Source organism: Salvelinus fontinalis, chromosome 20 (genome assembly GCF_029448725.1).
Source record: "Salvelinus fontinalis isolate EN_2023a chromosome 20, ASM2944872v1, whole genome shotgun sequence".
Taxonomy (NCBI): domain Eukaryota; kingdom Metazoa; phylum Chordata; class Actinopteri; order Salmoniformes; family Salmonidae; genus Salvelinus; species Salvelinus fontinalis.
Genome location: NC_074684.1, coordinates 7,576,114 through 7,600,506, shown reverse-complemented (window position 1 = coordinate 7,600,506; position 24,393 = coordinate 7,576,114). Strand labels below are relative to the sequence as shown.

Here is a 24,393-nt window from a genome sequence, read left to right as displayed (position 1 = left end):
AATCCATAGATTAGGGCCTAATGAATATATTCCAATTGACTGATATTCCTAATATGAACTGTAAGTCAGTAAAATCTTTGATATTGTTGTGTTCATATTTTTTGTTCAGTATAATTTTCGTTGTTGGACATAAAAGACTGTAAATTCATCAGGAAATCAGCTCAAAGTGACTTTAATTTAGGAAATCTGTTCCCAAGAATTCCCACGCATAAATAGAGCGGCATATGTGATTGTATCCCAATGTAGGCTAATCAAGTTTTGAAATTATTATGTATTATTTGGCAAATACTTTATCCGTTTGGGATTCTTGCTGTTCGTTTGCAGTGTACTCATTTTTTATAACTATGTTCCACCACCCCAACCATCCGCTCAAGGAAAAATTGTCCCAAGGCTGAATGTAATTGGGGACTCCTGTTGTAGAGAGTGAGGTGAGGTGAATGATCTTCATAGCGGCTAAATCCTTTGTTTACTGTTTCAGCCGCTGCATCAGTGCGGAGCCAAGCCCAACCGCTAACCTTTGATATGTGTTGTCTGTCATCAGCGTTATAATCACAATCAATTCTATGACAATTGGCTGTTTAGTCTTCAAAGCACATCAGAACTTCATTAATGTTCCTCACAGAGCCAACTCATTAATGACTGAACTCAGATGTGATGGCCATGTCAAAATAATACCTTAAAAAAAAGGAACAAAAATTAAATGTCCCCTCTTCCCCAATAACTGTGGTCACTTGAGTTCCTACTCCATCATACTTCCATTATAGTCATGTTGTGATTGATTACTTGTTCTATAAAGGGTTATTACGGTGTGTTCCATATACACACCTAGGGCGGGTTTCCTGGATACAGATCAAGCCTGGTTTTGGACTAAGGAGCACTTTCAATAGAAAATCTCCTGTTTGTGATTATCTGGTCAGTGAGTATTTTCTTGGCTTTAGAGGGAATAAGTACAAGAGTTTTGATTGAACATGTGAGGGCCAAACTAACTAACTAACTGGGCCATGTGAGAAAACAATGGGGATTCGAGCCATGGAAACTTTAAAGCACCAATAACAATAGAATTTATGGCACACAGTCATAGAATCAACCCTTTCCCTAAGTTTTCCTATTTCCTATAATCACTTGCCAGAGAAACCGTATGCATTCACCCGGCGCCATGCATGGATTGCTTTAATTTCCCTCATTCACTCGTTCTTTTTTCTACTTTCTCCTGAAAAACTTCCATCTCTGTGAATGAGTGATACTGCTTTGAATCCCAGTCTTTGATTTTAAATATTCCATTCAAATCTACATTAATGAATACAAAATGAATACTAGCGGGAATAAATTAGCCTTCTGCTAATTAGCCGTTAAGCCATCTTAGAATGTCACATCTTTAGGAGAAGTGGGGTTTCAATGGAAGGGAGTACAGTACTGCACTGGAGCTAAGGGGCTGTTCTGAAGCCTGCGGTGTATGTGCGAGTGCGTGTGCGTGTGTGTGTGTGTGGATGGGTGCCTGCCTGTCTGAAAGAAAAAATCTTCACAGGGGGAATCCATATTTATGAACTGAATACAACTATTTTTAGAACACAAGGCCAGAAAGAAATGTGGGCATTTATCTATATGCCAACTGTGTGCAACAATGCCTAATTTATCCTAACCATTACAAATATATCCTAATTGCTAATTCAGTCAATAATAAACAAGTGCCATTTTAAAATGTATTTATTGAATCCGCAATATCAACTGGTTATATTATATTGTTGAACACAATCGTCAGAAAGGCATTAACCTCCGCAGTGGCACTTGATTGTAGAAGCCTATGGCTTTTATTAATTTAGCCCTTATCACAGTAAAAACACACTGATTTTATAGTAAAAAAACATAATGTAATATTACAGAATAAAATATAACAGAATATTTTTCCAAATGAAAAAAGGTTGGCCGCGTGGAGTGACATGGATTTTGCATCTGGAACAATTATTCTCAGAGTGACAATAAAAAACGGGTTCAATCTGGCGAGTTGAAAGACAATTTTTTCAGGGATACCAACCAAAATCGATCTACTTTTGACAAACACTTTACATGATACGTTTACATATATTTGTTCAGTCTACAGTGCATTCGGAAAGTATTCAGACCCCCTTGACTTTTTCCACATTTTGTAATGTTACAGCCTTGTTCTAAAATTGAGCAAATTGTTTTGTTTTTCCTCATCAATCTACATACAATACCCCATAATGATAAAGCAAAAACAGTTTTATCAATTTTAGCAAATGTATAAATATAAAAAAACAGAAAAATCACATTTACATAAGTATTCAGACCCTTTACTCAGTACTTTGTTGAACACCTTTGGCAGCAATTACAGCCTCGAGTCTTCTTGAGTATGACGCTACAAGCTTGGCACACCTGTATTTGGGGAGTTTCTCCCATTCTTCTCTGCAGATTGGTTGGATGGGAAGCGTCGCAGCACAGCTATTTTTAGGTCTCTCCAGAGATGTTCGATCGGGTTCAAGTCCAGACTCTGGCGGGGACACTCAAGGATATTCAGAGACTTGTCACAAAGCCACTGCTGCGTTGTTTTGGCTGTGTGCCAAAACAATCCTGACTAGTCTCCCAATCCCTGCCGCTGAAAAACATCCCCCCAGCATCATTATGCCACCACCATGCTTCACCGTAGGGATGCTGCCAGGTTTCCTCCATACGTGATGCTTGGCATTCAGGCCAAAGAGTTCAATCTTAGTTTCATCAGACCAGAGAACCTTGTTTCTCATGGTCTGACAGTCCTTTAGGTGAAAGTTGGCAAACTCCAAGCGGGCTGTCATGTGCCTTTTACTGAGGATTGGTTTCCGTCTGGCCACTCTACCATAAAGGCCTGATTGGTGGAGTTTTGCAGAGATTGTTGTCATTCTGGAAGGTTCTTCCATATCCACAGAGGAACGCTGGAGCTCTGTCAGAGTGACCATCGGGTTCTTGGTCACCTCCCTGAACAAGGCCCTTCTCCCCCGATTGCTCAGTTTAGCCGGGCGGCCAGCTCTAGGAAGAAACTTCTTCCATTTAAGAGTGATTGAGGCCACTGAGTTCTTGGGGACCTTCAATGATGCAGAATTTTTTTGGTACCCTTCCCCAGATCTGTGCCTCGAAACAATGTTGTCTTGGAGCTCTACAGACAATTCCTTTGACCACGTGACTTGGTTTTTGCTCTGACATGCACTGTCAACTGTGGGACCTTATAGACATGTGTGCCTTTCCAAATCATGTCCAATCAATTGAATTTACCACAGGTGAACTCCAAGTTGTAGAAACATCTCAAGGGTGAGCAATGGAAACAGAATGTACCTGAGCTCAATTTAGAGTCTCATAGCAAAAGGTCTGAATACTTATGTAAATAATGTATTTCTGTGTTTTAAATTAAAGAATCTAAAAACAGTTTTCACTTTGTCATTATGGGATATTGTGTTTAGATTGATGAGGGAAAAATGTATTTAATCCAATTTAGAATAAGGCTGTAACGTAAAAAAAAATGGAAAGGGGAAGGGGTCGGAATAATTCATACATTTTTTGCCCAGAAAACTTTGGGGGAGAAGTAAAATCACCGCCCACGGGCTGCCTTTTGGGAATCCCGCTCTACAACAACACTGTAGATCCTCATGCCTCACACACGGGCAGCTGCAATGCAATGTGTGGGGAGGAAAATAGAGTTAAGGTGAATATTGTGCCTCACAGCATCTCCAATGCAATGATGTGGGAAGAAGCAGATCTTAAGTTGAATACAGCATATTCTGAAAAGTAATGTAGCCACGTTTTTAATTAGGTGTGTTGGTGCTGAGCTAGAGCCAATTCCCTGTGGTTCACTCAGGTGGTTCAATCAGAGGGGCGACAGGTAACCTCGTGGTTAGAGTGTTGAACTTGTAAGCGAAAGATGATGATTTATACTTTAACTTTTGGTACTTAAGTATATTTTACCAATTCCATTTACTTTTGATACTTAAGTATATTTAGAACCAAATGCTTTTAGACTTTTACTCAAGTAGTATTTTACTGGGTGACTTTCATTTTTACTTGAGTAACTTTCTACTCAAGTATGACAATTGGGTACTTTTTCCACCACTGTGAATGCTTGCCTGGTCTGGCCCACTCCTGCACTCTCTTTCTTCTGCTTATTTTATTCTCTCAGCGGAGGATCTGAACGGATGCAGCTCCTCTTCCCTCCATTCTTCTTCTCTCAGCAGAGATCAATTTACTCTCACCAGGAGCGATAGGTCATGATAATCCAGCCTGCCTTCGTATCGTAAGGGAGCGGCAGCGAGACTCCCGTTTTGTTTTAGGGTAGCACAATTCGATCTGGAATAGAAGCAAACAAGATAACAAGCGGCCACTAACTCAAAGGTCTGTCAAAGGCCTCAAAAGCTTTTTAGCATCCCTCTGCAATCAGCTGCATTAATGAAAATATCTGTTAGGCAGGCTTGCCTGTGCCTGCAGAAGAGAAAGCATGCCATGCCGCTTCTCTTCATCAGGAAAACATGCAGGTAGAACAAAGATTAAACTACCCTAATAAGATTTACCCATACCATGGAAAACTTTGAATTTTGTTCCTCTAATAGGATATGAATAAAGAGAATATGTCCTCCGTCTGCATACAGCTACATAAAAGGTGTCAGATATTCAAACAAAAGAGAGAACGTTCCATATATTCAAACAAAACCCTCTGATCTATCTCCAAAGCCATTTCGATAAGAATAATGTGCACCATGGAACACAAACTCATCTAGCTAATAAGATGGTAAATTGAACTATCCTCCTCTGAATTAATCATCATCCCTCCATACTATTACGTGAGTCATACCGACGGCTAATACATTCAAATTACCTGTGCCAGTAACTGAATATAATCTGAATACTAAAAACCGACAGTGTAATATTTTACATAAGTAAAAGGTGTCTCTATACCGTTTCCCCTGTTACATCCTAAGAGACTAAAGAAATAGTCCCTCAATGAAAAGTATTCCTCTGCCCTGAAGATCCATCTTCACTCAGAGTCAAAAGTAAAACCAGTAATAACAACATGTTTGTTCCCTTGAGTAGCAGTAACCTTTGAACAACCACCGCCATGGTAGGTGAAGAAAACTCAGGCCACTTTCAGGGGTGAGGGAAGGAATATTCAGGAAGAAGAAAAGGTGCTACGTAGAACCATTTGTCTCCATACAGGGAACCCTTTTTGGTGCTAGCTAGAACCCTTTGCCTTGCAAAGGACCCTTTTGGAACCCTTTTTCCTACGGGTGTAGGGCTTAGGATGCCATTTGGGATACATCCTGAGGCTGCACAGACCTACTGGTCTAAAAGCTATGTTGACGTAGTTGTGTGTCCACGTTTCCATGGTGACCAGTAAAGGTGGATAAGGGTGGCTTTAAGAGGTTTTAGTGATACACTGATGGAGGTCTGAAATGGATAGAGCTGAAGTGGATGGATAGATGAGGCCAGGAATCAGTCAGGTAAGGATTAGGACTACAGTACATGTCTGAAGTCACCGCTTACACACACACACACACGTTTGGGTCAAATGAGTGATATCTTGGCAGACAACTATATTCTTTGGCACCAACTTCCCAAAGCAGTGTTTATAGTGAAGCCAGTTATTAGAGGTTAAGCATTGATTAATCAATCATCATATCAGTGTATATTTTCATGGCCCTTTTTACCAGTCACAGAGTACTAAATACACTGGCACAGCGCGGCTTCTCTGGACCCAAAAAACAAATGTGTCAGCTACTCACAAAGTATAGACTACCGATCGCTGTCCATGGTTCTGAAATTGTGACTTCTTTCGGCTGCCTAACGATAGACTATCAGATGATGTGGCGCTAGTGCTTGTAGTAGCCTATAGCTTTGCTTTAATGGATACGTGTTTATTTTTATTTGGTTGTCATTTTCTCCTACTGTTTATGTTTCATGAAGCTATAGGCTTACGGTGTCGCAATGCTGCTATTTAGAATGCTGGCTGGCGACAATAATGTATTTACTTGTTCAATAATTAAAATGGGAAATTCAAACATTGCAGATTGTAAAATGAAATTTATATGCAACAGTATACTAATCAGTAACCAATATATATATTTATAATATACAGCTGTCCTGTAGGCCTATCTCTCTCGCAGTTTAGATATAAAGTTTGTGCTGTGTAAAGCCAGTCTATTAATGGCAAATAATACAATCAGTCCACCGTCAAAAGAATAGCTTACTAGGGATTGTTTCATTATGCCGACAATGCAGTCTAGACTACTAGGCTAGCTATATACTGTATACAGTATTTATCTGGAGGCTATTTATATTAAGGCCTACACATTGGAACTCGGACTCCACGCAATTCGTCTCGTCACTCGTAGGTTTACCAGTGTTTAGAAAATGGCCGTCGCTCTCGTGAGCGCTGCTTGGTCTCTGGCAGTCGTCAGCTTGGTTTTCTGGGAGTGGAGGAGGAGGAGAAGGAGGGCTCGCACTCTAACTATAGAAACTGTCACTATTCTCGAGGGAAGAAGAGGAGGAGCAAGGCCACTGTCATTGTCGGGCCGGGTAGAGAGGGCTCTGTCGGGACTGGAAGGCTGCTAGTGAAATAGCCTCCTTGCCTGTGACGGTGTTTCGTCAGTCGAGGACAAGGTGGTAGCTTTGCTGATGTGGTAAGGCGGGCTGACACCGGCTCCGCTGAGAAATAGGCGGCAGAATAGAAATTTGATGCATGAAAACTATGTCTCACCAACTACCCATGTAGGTTGGACATCACAAACACTTTGCTTGCTATGTGTAGAAATTGAAAAGGAGGGTTAGTGTCAAAATGTTTCATATTTTTTTAGAACATTTAGACAGGTGTGAGATGAGGGGCATATTTTTACAGAAGTGGGAGGAGAGGGTCATTGTTCTATAGGTACAGTACATAGTATGCATTGTATCCAGATCGATTGTAACTGTTATGCACTAGTATTTCTGTTGTGTATTCAGTGTGGTTTCATATACACGATATATACAAAAGTATGTGGACACACCTTCAAATTAGTGGATTTGGTTATGTCAGCCACCGGTTGCTGACAGATGTATAAAATCAAGCACACCGCCATACAATCTCCAAAGGAAAACATTGGCAGTAGAATTGCCTTACTGAAGAGCTTTGGGAATTTCAACGTGGCATCGTCATACGATGCCATCTTTCCAACAAGTCAGTTAGTCAAATTTCTGCCCTGCTAGTAAATGTTTTTATTGTGAAGTGGAAACGTCTAATCGCTCAGCCGCGAAGTGGTAGGCCACAAAAGCTCATAGAACGGGACCGGCGAGTGCTGACATGCGTAGCGCGTAAAAATGACCTGTTCTCAGTTGCAACACTCACTACCGAGTTCCAAACTGCCTCTGAAAGCAACAACAGCACAATAACTGTTCATCGGGAGCTTCGTGAAATGGGTTTCCATGACCAAGCATCTAGACAATTCTGTGCTTCCAACTTAGTGCCACAGTTTGGGGAAGGCCCTTTCCTGTTTAAGCATGACAATTGCCCCATGCACAAAGCGAGATTCATACAGAAATGGTTTGTCGAGGTCGGTATGGAAGAACTTGACTGGCCTGCACAGAGCCCTGACCTCAACCCCATCGAACACCTTTGGGTTGAATTGGAACGCTGACTGCGAGCCAGGCCTAATTGCCCACCATCAGTGCCTGACCTCACTAATGCTCTTGTGGCTGAATGGAAACAAGTCCCCGCAGCAATATTCCAACATCTAGTGGAAAGCCTTCCCAGAAGAGTGGAGTGTGTTATATCAGCATAGGGGACCAACTCCATATTAATGCCTATGATTTTGAAGTGAGATGTTCGACGAGCAGGTGTCCACATACTTGTGGTCATGTAGTGTATGTAATATACTCAGTTCCCATCCAGGCGCCTTACCTATGTTGCTGTACAGTGCCAACATGTTCCCACAGAGTTTCTAAACCCAGAGGTGCAGCTTCGCAAGACTTCTGGGAATGCTTGCGAAACAGACCAAGCAGACCAGGCTGGGGTTTGAGACGTCAATTAGAGAAGCGAGAAATTCTTCCTTAGTGGAAGAAATCTAAAGAAATCTAAATTCTTCTTTATTCTCAAAATCTAAAGGCACAATCTAGATTGGAGTCAACTTCTTAAGTACAGTAGTTGAACATGTTATCATTCCAACCTTGTGAAAGTGACAAACTGACCCTTTTTTTATTTTCGCCAAAAACAACTTTGATTTGACGGACTGCACATGCGCAGTTCAGTGCGAGACGACCGTTGGACCCGATGACGTGTTTCTGCGCATGATCTTGGCTCGGCAATGTCGCCATTACATCACCTACAAGTGTGATCCGAGATTTCTATTGGAGAAGCAGTTCCTGCCTATCTTTATACTGTACTGTCTTTGATGTTACTGTGGTACAGACACTTTCCCTCCCCATCTCTCTCTCACTCGCCCTCTCCTTTCTTCCCTCTCTCTCTCCCGCCACGTGAGAGCGACCCAATCCCTCTGAGATGTTTTTCTCGCCTGCGTTTCCAGACCCCAGCGTGAGCGGGGAAGAGAGCGAGCAGCAGCATGCCTTGGTGGCGTGCCATCTGCAAAGCCGTCGTGTTTAGTAACTCGATCAAGGGGCCGAGGTACAGTCCTCTGAAGCAAAGAGCATTAGAGGCGTGAAGGAAGGCGCCAAGCGGGGCCCAGTCGACAGCTTTGATATGTAAAAACCTGCATCTGTTCGCTGCTCGGCTAGCTGGCCGAGCCAGAATGGGAGGTAGGGAAGGATTGGGAGGCCTCGTCTCGATGCTGCATCCAGAAAATATGTGTTGGCTCTAATAGAAACGCAAAGCAAGGGCAGAAATCATATCTCCAGCTGTGAAACTCTAATGTTCTTATTAAAACTAACTCCGTGAATCCCTGAGTGTATGAGGAGAGAAGAGAGGGATAGAGAGGGAAAAAAAAGAGAGAGGGATAAAAGAGGTATCCTGGCTGGACGGTGTAGGCTGTCTGTCTGTCAGGATTGGAACAATTGAGTTCTCTCTCTCTCCCTCTCTCTCTCCTCTCAGCCCCTGAGCAGTGTAAACGCAGCCGCCCATGCTTATATTATCCATGTCCCCATTCTGCTGTCTCTCACATCCTCTCCTCCCTACCACGTTACGCCGCTGCTATTGTGTGATTCTCGCCCCGAGCGGAGCAGCAGCTCTAACTGACATTCATCAAAAGAGTGGGATAAAGAGACTGTTGTCGGAGAAAAATGCACGGAATTATACGATTATTGTTTTTAATTAATTTTCTTTTCTGCATCAATAAAGGCGAGTACGACAGCCCCCGGGAGCTACACTCTAATATGAATCACTATCACCCCCTAAACTAACACTTACTAACGCCAAATGAATCTCCACACATGACATTACATAACACGGCCTTATGAGAACACTACATTTGGGGCCTGAAATTTGAATACTACCATTTTTATAGAACAATATTGAATTGATCAGCTGCGTTGAACGAATGGCGTTGCGGCAGCAAAGGTCAGCGGATGTGTTGGTTGTGAACATGAAGCTGGGATAGAGTAATCTCTTTAGATGTTTATAACTAAGCCAAGATAGAACAGAGTGTTGTTGCAAATTAATCGTAGTGGAGGTGGGCGGAGCCAAGCACGAGCTAGTGAGATCCGATTGGCTCTTTCTAGTATTTGTTTGCATATTTCCATTAGGGAAGGACTATTCTGTGAAGTGCGCGTGTGCAATAACTCATTTCACCCTTGCATTCCTTCTAAACAATGCAATTTTTTAAAAACTTTGTCAAAAGGTAAAGTCTACAAAACACAGTCCACTCTGTTTGTTACAGGTTCTAGTTTTGGAAACAGAAAACTGAATGAAGATCATATGTTTCCTCGATGACAAAATGAGTAGAATGTTATCCAAAATCCATCTCTCCCACTGCCAGCCACAGGCTTCCTCTTATCACCATATTTGGTAGTAAGTGGAAACACCAACCGGGTGCTTCACATTTACACATCCAAGTTGATGGCGGAGATAAACCTATTAGTGATTCTATGAAACTACCACATTGATTACATTTGATACTTTTTAGGTAATAGATTATCCCTCTCTATAGTCAGTGGTCTAAAGTACTTCAAGTAAAAAAATACTTTAAAGTACTACTTAAGTCGTTTTCCTGGGTATCTGTACTCTACTTTACTATTTATATTTTTGATAACTTATACTTTTACTGCACTACATTCCTAAAGAAAATCATGTGCTTTTTACGCCATACATTTTCCCTGACACCCAAACACCCTCGGTACATTTTCAATGCTTAGCAGGACAGGAAAATGGTCCAATTTACGCACTTCTCAAGAGAACATCCCTGGTCATCCCTGCTGCCTCTGATCTGGCGGACTCACTAAATACACATACTTCGCTTGTAAATTATGTCTGAGTGTTGGAGTGTGCCCCTGGCTATCTGTAAATAAAAAATAAATAAAAATGGTGCTTAATATAAGGAATTTGAAAAAGGTTTGTACATTTACTTTTGATACTTAAGTATATTTAAAACCAAATACTTCTACTTTTACACAAGTAGTATTTTACAGGGTGACTTTCACTTTTACTTGAGTAACATTCTATTAAGATGTCTTTACTTTTACTCAAGTACGACAATTGGGTACTTTTCCCAGCACTGCTAAAAGTTGAATACCAATATGGTAATGCAGACCCTGCTGTTGGAAGTTCATTATTTCATTTATCTCTGGCCTTAGTGGAAGCAGCTAAGAGGGGTGCGTTCAAGCGACGCAGCATTGTAGTCTGCATTATTCAACAGCATGGAGACTCTTTATGAATAGTTCAATCGCATTCATCATTAAATATGCCATCAGTTTGACTAGCTAATAACTGTTAGATCCTGTATCAGAATGCAATATCAAAACACGTTGGATTTCCAAAGGTTGCACACAGAAGAACGCGAGAGTTCTCTTTAGGTAAAAGGTCTATATTTTCGGGTGTTGCCTGCGGAAACACGCAGGCTGTGGAAAGGCAATGCAGTGAGGAAACACGTGACAGGTCTGTATGGTACTGTATTGGCTCGTTGGCTTCGAACGGTGAGGAATTGGCGTAAATCTGTGTTGTACCCATGTGGTGGTGGTGGTGGTGGTGGTGGTGGTGGGGGAGATCCAATAGCACACCAGTTATACTGAGGGAGAGGCAACACCCACAGGATGGGGGGTGGGGAGAGAGGGAGGGAGGGAGAGCAAGATTGAGAGAGACAAGAATAGGCTGTTGGCTGTGCCACATGGGGAGAACTGGTGAACCTTGAACCCTAACACACAAAGGGAATGGAGTCTGCCTAACAACATACCACATGGTTAAACACACATACACACACACAAACACATCCAGCAGTGAGTGTGTCTGTGTGCCCGCTGGTTAGTGTCTACTTTGTGTCACTCCCTGATGGAAGCATCAGAAGTCTGAGTCGAGGGAAATTAAATCTGAATGCCAAGCTTTTCCCTGAACCAGTGACATACAGTGTCTCTTACAACATGGATGCAAACACACACATATCACATACATACACACATACAAACACATACATCCATGTGTCCACTGGGTTTATGTACACTGCTCTACGTATTTATTTGCACATTTCTAAACGCAAAAACAGACATGGATAAAAAATACCCTCAAGTACTGTACATTCTGTCCTGTCGTCTCATATGAAAAATTTAATCTCAAATCCAAAATGCTGGAGTATAGAAAAATGTGCATCCCTGTCCAAATAAATATGTAGGTGAGTGTATATTTATGATGTAGAGTGCATTCGGAAAGTATTCGGACCCTTTGTCTTTCTGGAAGGTTCTCAAATCTCCGCAGAAGAACTCTGGAGCTCTGTCAGAGTGACCATCGGTTTCTTGGTCACCACCTTGAACAAAGCCCTTCTCCCCCGATTGCTCAGTTTGGCCGGGTGGCCAGCTCTAGGAAGAGTCATGGTGGTACCCAACTGCTTCCATTTAAGAAGGATGGAGGTATTGCGTTCCTGGGGACGTTCAATGCTGAAAACATTTTTTGGTGCCCTTCCCCAGATCTGTGCCTCGACACAATCCTGTCTCGGAGCTCTACGGACAATTCCTTTGACCTCTTGGCTTGGTTTTGGTCTGACATGCACTGTCAACGGTGGGAACTTATAGACAGTTGTGTGCCTTTCCAAATCATGTCCAATCAAACGAATTTACCAAAGGTGGACTGCAATCAAGTTGTAGAAACATCACAAGGATGATCAATGGAAACAGGATGCAGCTCAGCTAAATTTCTAGTCTCATAGCAAAAGGTCTGAATACTTATGTAACTAAGATATTTGGAGGGGGTTTTGCAAACGTTTGTAAAAACCTGCTTTCGCCTTGTCATTTATGGGATATTGTGTGTAGATTGATGAGGATTTGTATTTATTTAATACATTTTAGAATAAGGCTGTAACATATCAACATTTGGAAAAAGGGGAAGGGGTCTGGTCCTTACTGAAGGAGCATGTTGCGGAGTCTTTATGGGAATCTATAGGGAAATGGCATCCAAACGCTGATGTTTTCCCCTTGTGAAACCTGTGACATTCACTAAATATACAAAAGTATGTTTACACCCCTTCAAGTTAGTGGATTGCTGACAGATGTATAAAATTGAGCACACAGCCATGCAATCTCCATAGACAAACGTTGCCAGTAGAATGGCCTTCCTGACGAGCTCAGTGATTTTCAATGTGGCACCATCATAGGATGCCATCTTTCCAACAAGTCAGTTCATCAAATTTCTGCCCTGCTAGAGCTGCCCCAGTCAACTCTAATTGCTGTTATTGTGAATTGGAAACATCTAGGAGCAACAACGGCTCAGAAGTGTAGTGGTAGGCCACACAAGCTCACAGAATGGGACCGCAGAGTGCTGAAGCGCATAGCACGTAAATATTGTCTGTCCCCGGTTGCAACCCTCAGGTTTGAATTCCAATCTGCCTCTGGAAGCAACGTCAGTACAAAAACTGTTCATCGGGAGCTTCATGAAATGGGTTTCCATGGCCGAGCAGCCGCACACAAGCCTAAGATCACCATGCGCAATGCCAAGTATCGGCTGGAGTGGTGTAAAGCTCGCCGCCATTAGACTCTGGAGCAGTGGAAATAGGTTCTCTGGAGTGATGATTCACGCTTCATCATCTGGCAGTCCAACTGACAAATCTGGGTTTGGAGGATACCAGGAGAAAGCTACCTGCCCGAATGCATAGTGCCAACTGTAATGTTTGATGGAGGAGGAATAATGGTCTGCGGCTGTTTTTCATGGTTCTGGCTTGGCCCCTTAGTTCCAGTGAAGGCAAATCTTAACGCTACAGCATAGAATGACATTCTAGACTATTTTGTGCTTCTAACTTTGTGGCAACAGTTTGGGGAAGGCCCTTTCCTGTTTCATCATGACAATGCCCCTGTTCACAAAGGGAGATCCATAAGAAAATGGTTTGTCGAGATCAGTATGGAAGAACTTGACTGGCCTGCATAGAGCCCTGATCTCAATCCCATCGAACACCGTAGGGATGAATTGTAACGGCAACATCAGTACCCGACATCACTAATGCTCTTGTGGCTGAATGGGAAAGTCTTCCCAGAAGAGTGGAAGCTGTTCCCAGAATAGCAGCAAACGAGGGACCGGCTCCATATTAATGCCCATGATTTTGGAATGAGATGCTCGACATACTTTTGGTCATGTAGTGTACATGTAGGCTACTGTCTGCCTAGCAACATGCCACATGGACACACATACACACACACACGACACACACACACACGCTCAACCAAGTGGTCTCAGACAGCAGCTGTACTGGGCCTTTGTCAGTCTTGTGAAATCAGTTTTCACCTCAAGGGTATAGCATGTAAATGAAGGTCCTGTTCTCTTTGCAGGCTGTGTCCCCTTCCTTTCTCTGATGTTTGTGTGTCTAAGGCTGGGGAGAGGCCCTCTGTCCTCCTTACTGCTGTGTTCCTACACACTCATTACAGTCACACACACTACCCACTGACTGATGATGGATTACTACTGAGCTCCATGGTTAGTCCTCAAACCTGCGACACACACGCACGCATGCTAAATGACTAAAGTGTAAACGTACACACACACACTCAAAACACACACCCAGACACACTCTCCCCGAAACAGGGACATTGCAGCAACCCAGCGCCCTCACTACCTTACCATCCGCCCTTACTGTTACACGAAGCACACAGTTTCCCAAACAGCGTTTCCACTGGAGAAATACTGGAGGGATAAGGCCGTAAAGCCTATGTGTAGTTTAAAGACGTTCCCTTACGTTTTTTCTTCAATTTGCCATGGCTTCTGTATTTATTTGTCTTTCTGTGTGAAATTGAACTGCACTTACTGTAATTTGGTCTAGTGCCACTCAGCGAGGCTGAGGAGCATAGTGCCTGATTCGCAGTCTTTCTACACAAGCCTACAATTTTAATGTTATAAGTGGAGTTTCAGTTCAGACTCCATCCTTTAAGACTGTGCTAGTTGTTTCGCTTGGTAAAAGCACAGGCCTGCTTCATTTAAGGAAGGAGTAGTTTGCTGGTTTCTGTTTTCATTGAGCCAAGATTAAAGGAGTTCTCTGTCTCTGTCACTGTCACAAGTATAGTTAACATACACCACCACACACACACACACACACACACACACACACACACACACACACACACACACACACACACACACACACACACACACACAAAGCAGTTGGGTGAGGTTATTCTTTTTACATTCGTACCTTGCAGGCAGCTAGTCCTTATCCGGGTTCTTTGTTTAATTTATCATTTAAGTAATTCATTAAAACCTTGGTTCTGAGAGGCTAATGACCAGGGCTTGGGGGCACGTGAACCAAATGTCCTTTTGGATTACTATCTTCAGCCCTCATGTTGCTGTTTCAGCTCTCCCTTCCTCTACCTCTGACCCAGAGCAATTGCTACACACAACAGCAACACCACAGTAACAACACAGAAACACCAGCACAGCTGCTCTACTCTACACTGTGGCATATGCTAATTCTGGGCAATTAAGCCTCTTGTGTGTAATTCTCTTTTTTTCTCCTCTCTCTCTGTGTTGTTTTAAAACCCCACTGTGACTTCTGTCAAACATCTGTATAGAGAGTGTGAAGATTGTCAAGTCAGAGCATCATTAGGAGAGAATATATTTAGTCATAAGCACACACACGCTTGCTTACAACACCTCCCACACAAATTAACATACTTAACACACATACCTCTCTCACCTCACACACACACACACACACACACACACACACACACACACACACACACTCTCTCTCTGTTTCTCTTTCTCACACACATACACACCTCTCTCACCTCTCACACACACACACTCTGTTTCTCTTTCTCACACACACACACACCTCTCTCACCTCTCACACACACACTCTGTTTCTCTTTCTCACACACACACTCTGTTTCTCTTTCTCACACACACACACACACACACACACACACACACACACACACACACACACACACACACACACACACACACACACACACACACACACACACACACACACACACACACACACACACACAGCTCTCCTGATTGTAATGCCTACCAACCAGGGCCATGGGCAGAGTCAGGCTCTTACCTTGAATGGATGTGTCTGGGTGAATTATTAACATGAAGAGGTCTGGTCTGGTGGAAGAGGAGACACAGCCTGTCTCATTCTCAAATAGCTTATTCATTCATTCATTCATATACTTCTCCCCATTTTGGAGATTCTTCAGATGCAGTTTGTCATCTCAGTCACCAGATTCAGATCACGCGTGACATATTCTGTTTTAAACATTTGTTTATTTTTTTGTTTCCGATTAATTGAATACTTTGTATTAATTGAATGATTAGTTGTTATTCTTGGTTTCTCATCTATCAGTGAAGAGTATCGACATTCCGATATGCTAATTATTGTCCGCTGGTTTCCTAAGTGTTTTTGATACTCTTCAATTGAGTCAACTAAATCTCATTTCAGTGAAGAGTATCGACATTCCGATATGCTAATTATTGTCAGCTGGTTCCCTACGTGTTTTTTGATACTCTTCAATTGAGTCAACTAAATCAAATTTTTTAACATAAATTGTGTTTTTAGCTGAAGTAACATCCAGTCCACTCTGTTACCTCAGTTTCCTCTTCCCCTTTCTCGCTCTCTCTCTCAATGTTTTTTCTTTCTCTCTGTTGCTGTGCCTCTCTCTCTTTCTCTGTCAGTTTTTCTCTCTATATATGTCTCTCTCTCTCACACTTTATCCCTCACATACCTTCCATCTTTGGGTCTCGAAGTGTACTTTGAGGACGAGAGTACAGAGCTCCCTTGTGGAAAACTAGCTTCCCTCGAAGCGATCTTGAGTGGTTTGTGTCATTCCCATAACCTCCCACAGTGAGCTGAGTAAATGACACGGATATACCTCCCCCCTCTCTCGCTGTCTGGCTCTCCTAGGTCCCTGGTCTAACTCTGAGAGTTTTTCTCCCTTCCTTCCCAAGTGTCTCCTCTTCCAATCCATCTCTCTGTGTCCCTCCCAAACCTTAAACCTCCCAAACCCTTCTAAGTCTGAGTCTCGAAAAGGTAGAATGAGAGATGGAACTGCAACTTCTAGCCCTGCACTGTTGCAAAAAATCCTGCTGTTTTTGATAACTGACTGGCAGTCAGCTACCTGTAAGTTACTGTCGAAAAAGGTACAGTATGTTACTGTACATTCCAAAGAAATGTTGGTTTAACTTTACATTATTATACACTTTGCAGTCATGTACTGTTAAACCAAATTTTCTTTAAATGTAAAGTAACATACTGTTTCTTTTTTTTTACAGTAACTTACAACTTACAGGATCTTTTTTACAGTGCAGTCTTTCTACTTCCCCTCCCACTGTGAAATAAAACATTAAATAAGACTACTTCTCTCATCATTAACGCTCTTTCTTTTTCTTTCAGAGAGCCTCTGTGATTCATCCTGGTTCACCCTAACCCTATACTAGTCTAACTGCTTCCTCTTTCCTCCCCAGACCCTCCGTCGGTGGAGCCTGTGTTGTTAGAGATGCGTCAGGGTCTGGGCCGGCCGGTGGCAATGAACTGCCGGGTCCTGCGTGCCCACCCCTCCCGGGTGCTGCGCTACGAGTGGCGGCTGGGGAACCGCCTGCTCCACGCTGGACATTTCGACCAGAGCGACGAGACAGAGTACACCGTCAAAAGCCTCAACCGCGAGGGCTGGGGGGAGTACACCTGTGATGTCAACAACGAGGCGGGCGCTGGGCGCTGCACCTTCCTGGTCACAGGTAAGGAATACTTGATGTTTTTAAAACGCATTTGAATAAAGTTGAATTTGATACTTCCTGTTCTCAGTTGCTGACATCACTCAATGTGGTTTGTAGCCCGCATTCTGACTTTCCTTGTCCAGTGTCAGTATGCTAGTTATACTGAACAGAATTTAGATTGGCTATTTCACTACGTCTCAAAGCACTTCACATTTTATGAGGTATAACTTACATCTTTCCTTCACATTGAGTTAATGAAACCCACCCACCTGGGTAACCGAGCAGCCATGCTGTGCCCCATCTCTGTAACAGAGTTCTGAAGCAGGATGAGGTTTCCCTATCCTCCATCATGGCAATTAAACTTCCCAGCGATGTATCCTTAATGGCTGAATGATGTGAATGATGTCTGTAGCAAATTGAAACTTGCCTGTCAGACGGGTAGGTAGATACAGAACGTGTCCCATAAGGCAATTGATTGAAAAGGAGTAGGCGAGACGGGCGACAGCCTAATACAGATTGTCCATTTGAATGTGAGAGATGTCTTGTATAAGAGCCATGTCAGTCTTAACACTTACTTTTACACATCCCCTAGTGTGCGTCCCAAATGGCACCCTATTCCCTATAGAGTGCACTACTTCTACGGGTCCTGGTCAAAAGTAGAATACTATGTAATGAATAGGGTGCCATTTAGGATGTGGCTTTCTAGATTACTAATGACAGCTCGCACTATACAGGAAGGACCCGATCCTTCATACAGGAAACAGATTTGTTAGGTAATTCATTGTTATTCCACTCCGGCTATGTATTTTTAGATTGCCATGCAGCAGTGTTTGTGGTGGAGCGCATGAAAATAGCAGGAGGAGCAGTCAGTGGCCGTGTCATCGCTCACACAGAGTGCTTGTGTTTTATGACAGGGCCAGATTAGTTTAGAGTGGCAGAGAGAGAGAAAGAGAGACAGATAGAGAAACACAGGTTGAGGAAAGGAGTACGAGTGAAATAGACAGTGCCAGGGGACAGTGGCATAAGTGGCAGAGGATCAAAGTGACAAATACGACTCGGTCCTGAAACGCTCCGTTTCTGATGGGAGGTCTGGGAGGCAGAAACCTTTGCCATGATCCTGCGGCTCGCTCGCTCTCACCCTCCCTCTCTCTCTCTCTCTCTCTCTCTCTCTCTGTCCCTCCCTCCGTCTGGTAGAGATGGACAGTGTCTGGTCTGTGTGTCATATATCAGCCCAGCCCCTGAGGAGAAGGTAGAGTGGAGGAGGAGAGGAGATCATCCCCTCCGGCCGTTTGCTTTTCTCAGCGGGTCTCGTGTGCCATCGGTCACCTGCCACCTTCCTTCCCTCGCTCTCTACTTCCATCCCTCCTGTCCTACTTTCCTCCCTCCATCATCTCTACAGCAATCCCTCCATCCCAGTTCACACAGATTCCTACCATTCATCCCTCCCTCTAGCCCTCCATCCATCCATCCTCTATCAAATTCTCCCTCCATCCATCTCTCCCTTGAGCCATCTCTCCCTTGAGCCATCTCTCCCTTGAGCCATCTATCCCTCCCCATGTCACTCCCTCCACCTCTCCCTCCTCCAGCCATCCCTCCAGCCCTCCTTCCATCTCTCTATCCTCCCTCTCCCTTCATTCCTCCGTCCCTCTCTCCCTCCATCCCTCCAGCCCTCCCTCCATCCCAGTGCTCCAGATTCCTACCATCTGGATGTGTCTGCTGCCAAAGGTACGGCAGCTCAGTTAGTTAGCGGCCCCCCGGGGTCCTGGAGGGAGCCCAGTGCTGAAAATCCACATTGGGCTCCACTGTACCCTATCCTTCCCTTTACTCCCTCACTTAACCACCCCTCCTCCTCCCATCCTAAAACATGAGCTCTTCCAAAGCACCCAGCTTCACCTAATCCCCCCCTACCACCATCACCATCTGAAAAGATGAGGCTGGTCCGATCCCCGAGTGTCTGCAACGGTGGCCAGACATAATGGCATTTTTTGTCCTTATTAACAGCATATCGTTCCGACTGTATATCGACTGGGGTTTAGCGATCAGAGAGGGAGTTAAGTAGTTGACCTGTTAATGAATGGACAGATACAAAATCGTGAATGCCAAGACAGGTCAGTAGTGGAGAAAGTAATCACATGGGAACTTAGATTGATCCATAGATTGCCTCAAATGACATTTGTTTTGGTTCTTTGTGTTTGTTGCCCTAAGAGCAGTCCAAATTCCCTGGCATAGATCCACTCTTCACTCAATATTTAAGACGGCTGAGGAAAGGGTGCTAGGAGTTTGTGTAGCAGTTTGTTAAAGAAGGGAAAATGGGCATATTGTCACGATCGTCTATGGGTGAGAGAGAGGACCAAGGCGCAGCGTGTGCAAAATTTATCTCTTTTATTTTAGAGAAGGGAAAAACACGCAACAAACACTATTACAAAACAGCAAACGATCGTGAAGCTAAAGACGTAAGTGCAAATACAAGCTACAAACGTACAACATAGACAACTACCCACACAAGCCTACTGCCTATGGCTGCCTTAAATATGGCTCCCAATCAGAGACAATGAATTACAGCTGTCTCTGATTGAGAACCAATCTAGGCAGCCATAGACATAACTAGACAACTACACTCTACTCTGCCCCATACACATACAACACCCCTAGACACTACAAAAACACATACATATATTACTAACAAAGAATACTAAGGCCAGGGCGTGACACATATCATATTGGGAAACAACAAAACTTCAATGCACGTCAATCATTCACTGTGGAGGTAAGCTCTGATATGGTAGAAGACTGAGGCAATGCTATGAATGCAGAGAGAGAGAATGTGAGAATGAGGGAGAGCAGAGAGACGATCAGGTCTGTGTATAGTAAAAATGTATCAATCAAAGCCATTGGCCGAAAGCCAGGGTGGGTTGATTAAACCCAGGGTCTCAGTCATTACACCAGGGGGCACACACAGGCATGCCCACAAACACACACACACACTCTCCAAAGCCTGGCATTAGGCCATGCTCAGGGGCAAACAGACACACACTTTATCACACTGATGGTCAGGAGCCAGGCCAGGGGGCGTTTGTGTGTGTATGTGCATGCCAGGCTGGGGGGGGGGGGGGGGGGGGGGGGGGGGGGGGGTTACATCTGGTGGCTGTGGCTTTACAGAGATGAGATGGCCCTTCAATCCTGCCAGAGCAGAGTGGCAGAGTGTTAGCCAGCGTCTTTAGATGGTTTAATCTGCACTCCTGAGCCCTGGCAGGACCCTTGCACGACAGGGTAGAATGAGCCCCTCAGCCCTCCATCTCAGCTTGCCATACACCACTCAGATCCCCTGGACGGAACTATTTCTCTGCTGCTCTTCAATTGTGGTCCTTGGGAACCACATGGTGTGCAGGTTTTCATTTTAGCCCAACACTATCATACCAGCATTTTCAAAGGGTTTAATCTCCTCCGCTGAGCCTCGGCAGGATAGGATAGTGTTCTTCAATCATGGTCTTAGGAACCTTCGGTCCTGGTGAGAGCGTGCCGGTTTTTGTTACAGCCCGACACTAACACATCTGTTTCAGTAATTAATAAAGGTTTAGTGATTAGTTGAATCCGGTGTGCTGTAACCAATGCCTGCACTCCCTGTGCGTCCTCAGGACAAGGAATGAATAATACTTTCTAAGGTCAATATAGAGTAAAATGTTTCCGTTAGGAGCGTGATGAGAGTATTTACGAGAGAAGAGAATACCTGGGGTTTTCTACCGCCGCAGTCAAATTGTTTCTCCATTACATACAAAAAAATGAGTGTTCCTTAAGGGTTCTTTGGGAAGGGTGATGGTTCTATGTGGAACCATAGTGACCCAATGAACCCTTTGAGCCTTTCATTTGTTCTTTCAGTTCAAATAAGGGTTCTTTCCTCTTTTAGTGATAATTAAAATGGAGGTGCGGCGGCTCGTTTGAATATTTGGGGTCGTGGTTTGTCACAGCTCGTTTTGTGCAACCGTGAGTGAGAGTGTGATTCCAGTTTATCTAATCTGTTGTGTTATACTATTACTTGTTATGTATTACTATGGCCAGTGTTGGTGTCTTGTGAAAGACTCACCTATGACCTTATGTCAATTGAGAATGGTTGGCTAAGTCAGTAGTTTTCAATTCTCTTCTCAGGGACACCCAGCTGTTCCATAGCTTGCACACCTGATTCAACTTGTTACTAAACACATGAAGAAAAACGATGAAATTTTAACAATATAATATGGCTATTAAACCAGAATAAAAATAATGTATGGTTCTACAAAGAACATTTGAGCTTGAGAAAGGTTCTTTATAGAACCATTCTCCATAAAGGTTCTATAAAGAACCATAAAAAAGTTGTTCTATATCGACCGCCATTGTAACCATGGTGGAACCCTTTTTTGGTGCTACTGTACATAGATCATTTTTTTGTATTGTTCTTTATAGTAAAAAAACGTTTCTTTTTGGCACCATACGGGGTCATTTAGAAGCATTATGAGCATGGTTCAGTTTGCTACACCAGGAAAATAATCTTGCAGAAATATGAATTATGATTAGAATGAATGGACATTTTTTGTAGGCCTTGATAAAAAAAAATATCGCAAATCAAGTCTGAAATTTACGTGCAGCTTATTACGTGCAGCTTATAAAGGCTTCATAAAGCCTTCATAAACACTACATAAATGTGTCACAAATCATCTATAACCATATGTCATGCTCTATAAAGGTTATAAAGTGGCATAACTGTTAGACATAACCACCAATGTCAAATGTGACATAACCCACTATGTCAAATATGACATAAACCTGTGCTTTATAAAGGGTTGCATTAGTACTGCTTAATAAAAACTTTATAAATCATTTTCAATTTAGACTTTACAAAGCTTTTATAACCTTACCATTGTAACAGTATAACTTTACGTCCGTCCCCTCGCCCCGAGCCGGGCACAAACCAGGGACTATCTGCACACGTCAACAACTGACACCCACGAAGCATCGTTACCCATCGCTCCACAAAGGCCGTGGCCCTTGCAGAGCAAGGGGAACCACTACTTCAAGGTTTCAGAGCAAGTGACGTCACCGACTGAAAGGCGGCTAGCGCGCACCACCGCTACCTAGCTAGCATTTCACATCGGTTACACCATGCATCTTGGTAGAGCATTACCAGGATAGTGGATTTGATTGTCGGAACGCTAAAAAAGTGGCGATTTTCACATGTAGATCTTGGTGGGGCAAACTCAACCATTTCTTTTTTATGCATGCCAGCAAGCCCATACACTACACTAAACAATACCTTAATTGCACTATAACGGTTACAAATGGTGTCCACAAACTCTTAGAGCCTAAATAAAAGCTGTCCCAAAAGAAGAGCTTTCCTTTCAGCACCATGGAGTGAATCCTTACCACCGCTACACCTGGCTATCAGCTGAGCCTTGTCTGGCAGCGAAACAATTAATTCAGCCTCATTTTTACTCCCTTTTAAAAAACCATAGATGATATGGCTTAAATAAATATGGTTTCTACTGACTCCTTGTGGATTAGCGTAACTCGATAAGAACCGCATTCTCTTTCAATAATACCGAATGGCAACATGAGTTTTGACTTTTGAGCCATACACAAACATTATTACATTATGTTCAGTAAATTCAAAATGTTTGTTCTTATCATTAACACTGAGCACTAAGTATAAGCAAGTGCAAGCAAACGAGTTGCAACAAGGTAGGCCTTCGTTCAAAATGGACACCAACAGAAATTCAGAAAAAAACGTTAGTTCAGATAAATTCTGCAAGATGTTGAGGCCTTAAAGGTACTCTTCTTTACGTCACCAGAGAGAGAGAGAGAGAGAGAGAGAGACAGAGACGCAGCATTGAAAGTACCTAAATAGGAAGGAAAATACAATCATGAGGATCCACTTTTATAGCCATATACTGACGCACAGACAGCACATTGCTCAAACAAAACAACCATCACAATATCAACTGGAATTACATGGGTCTATTACTGAACTTTCACTGGCAAACATGGTTACAGACGCAACAACATTATATATTATACAACGGGTGGGTCTAATTCTGAATGCTGATTGGTTAAAACCACATTCCAGCCGGTGTCTATACCACAAGTTACCACCGGCCACTAGCCACTGTCTCATCAGCCCAGCCAGGCAATTTATCAACTTGATCTCCACCATAAAAAGCATCGAGACATTTTCACATGTATTTTACACTACCATTTAGTTTTCAACAGCGGATATTTGTATAAACCTTGCTGTCTGTCTCTCCGACATTTGCAACATTGTTTCATTATTCAAATTCGATCTCCTGCTGTCCAATAGTAATGAACGTGTCAGGAGTCGGGACGAGACAGACAGACAGGCAGCGTTTTTTCAGCCAGTCGAAATCATGAATCAGCTGGCATAATTTTTATGGATATATACGAAAAAAGGTCAATTGAAAAAAGGTCAAATGAAATGCAGCTAATTTGCAGTCTTTCCAGCTTCAGTTTGAAGTAATTTACTGTAGCTGTATTGTTGGCTAGCTCCCCTGAACAACAGTGTCCTGACAAGTGAGCACATTTTCTATGCCAGGCGAAATCACGCATCATTAGCTCATTGGTGCCACAGGGTTCAATTCTTGGACCGACTCTCTTCTCTGTATACATCAATGATGTCGCTCTTGCTGCTGGTGAGTCTCTGATCCACCTCTACGCAGACGACACCATTCTGTATACTTCTGGCCCTTCTTTGGACACTGTGTTTACTAACCTCCAGACGAGCTTCAATGCCATACAACTCTCCTTCCGTGGCCTCCAATTGCTCTTAAATACAAGTCAAACTAAATGCATGCTCTTCAACCGATCGCTGCCTGCACCTGCCCGCCCGTCCAACATCACTACTCTGGACGGTTCTGACTTAGAATATGTGTACAACTACAAATATCTAGGTGTCTGGTTAGACTGTAAACTCTCCTTCCAGACTCACATCAAACATCTCCAATCCAAAGTTAAATCTAGAATTGGCTTCCTATTTCGCAACAAAGCATCCTTCACTCATGCTGCCAAACATACCCTTGTAAAACTGACCATCCAATCGATCCGCGACT

General features: G+C 43.2%; 1 protein-coding gene across 5 annotated transcripts in view; it reads left to right on the top strand.

The window, feature by feature from the left end:
• LOC129817225 (MAM domain-containing glycosylphosphatidylinositol anchor protein 2-like) overlaps positions 1–24,393 on the top strand; it is a 341,866-nt gene that overhangs the window by 237,119 nt on the left and 80,354 nt on the right. For all 5 annotated transcript variants that reach the window (XM_055872257.1, XM_055872256.1, XM_055872255.1 and 2 more), the window contains exon 10: positions 17,054–17,323. In XM_055872257.1, coding sequence (XP_055728232.1) covers positions 17,054–17,323 — 270 coding nt within the window. The remainder of the gene's footprint in view (positions 1–17,053; positions 17,324–24,393) is intronic.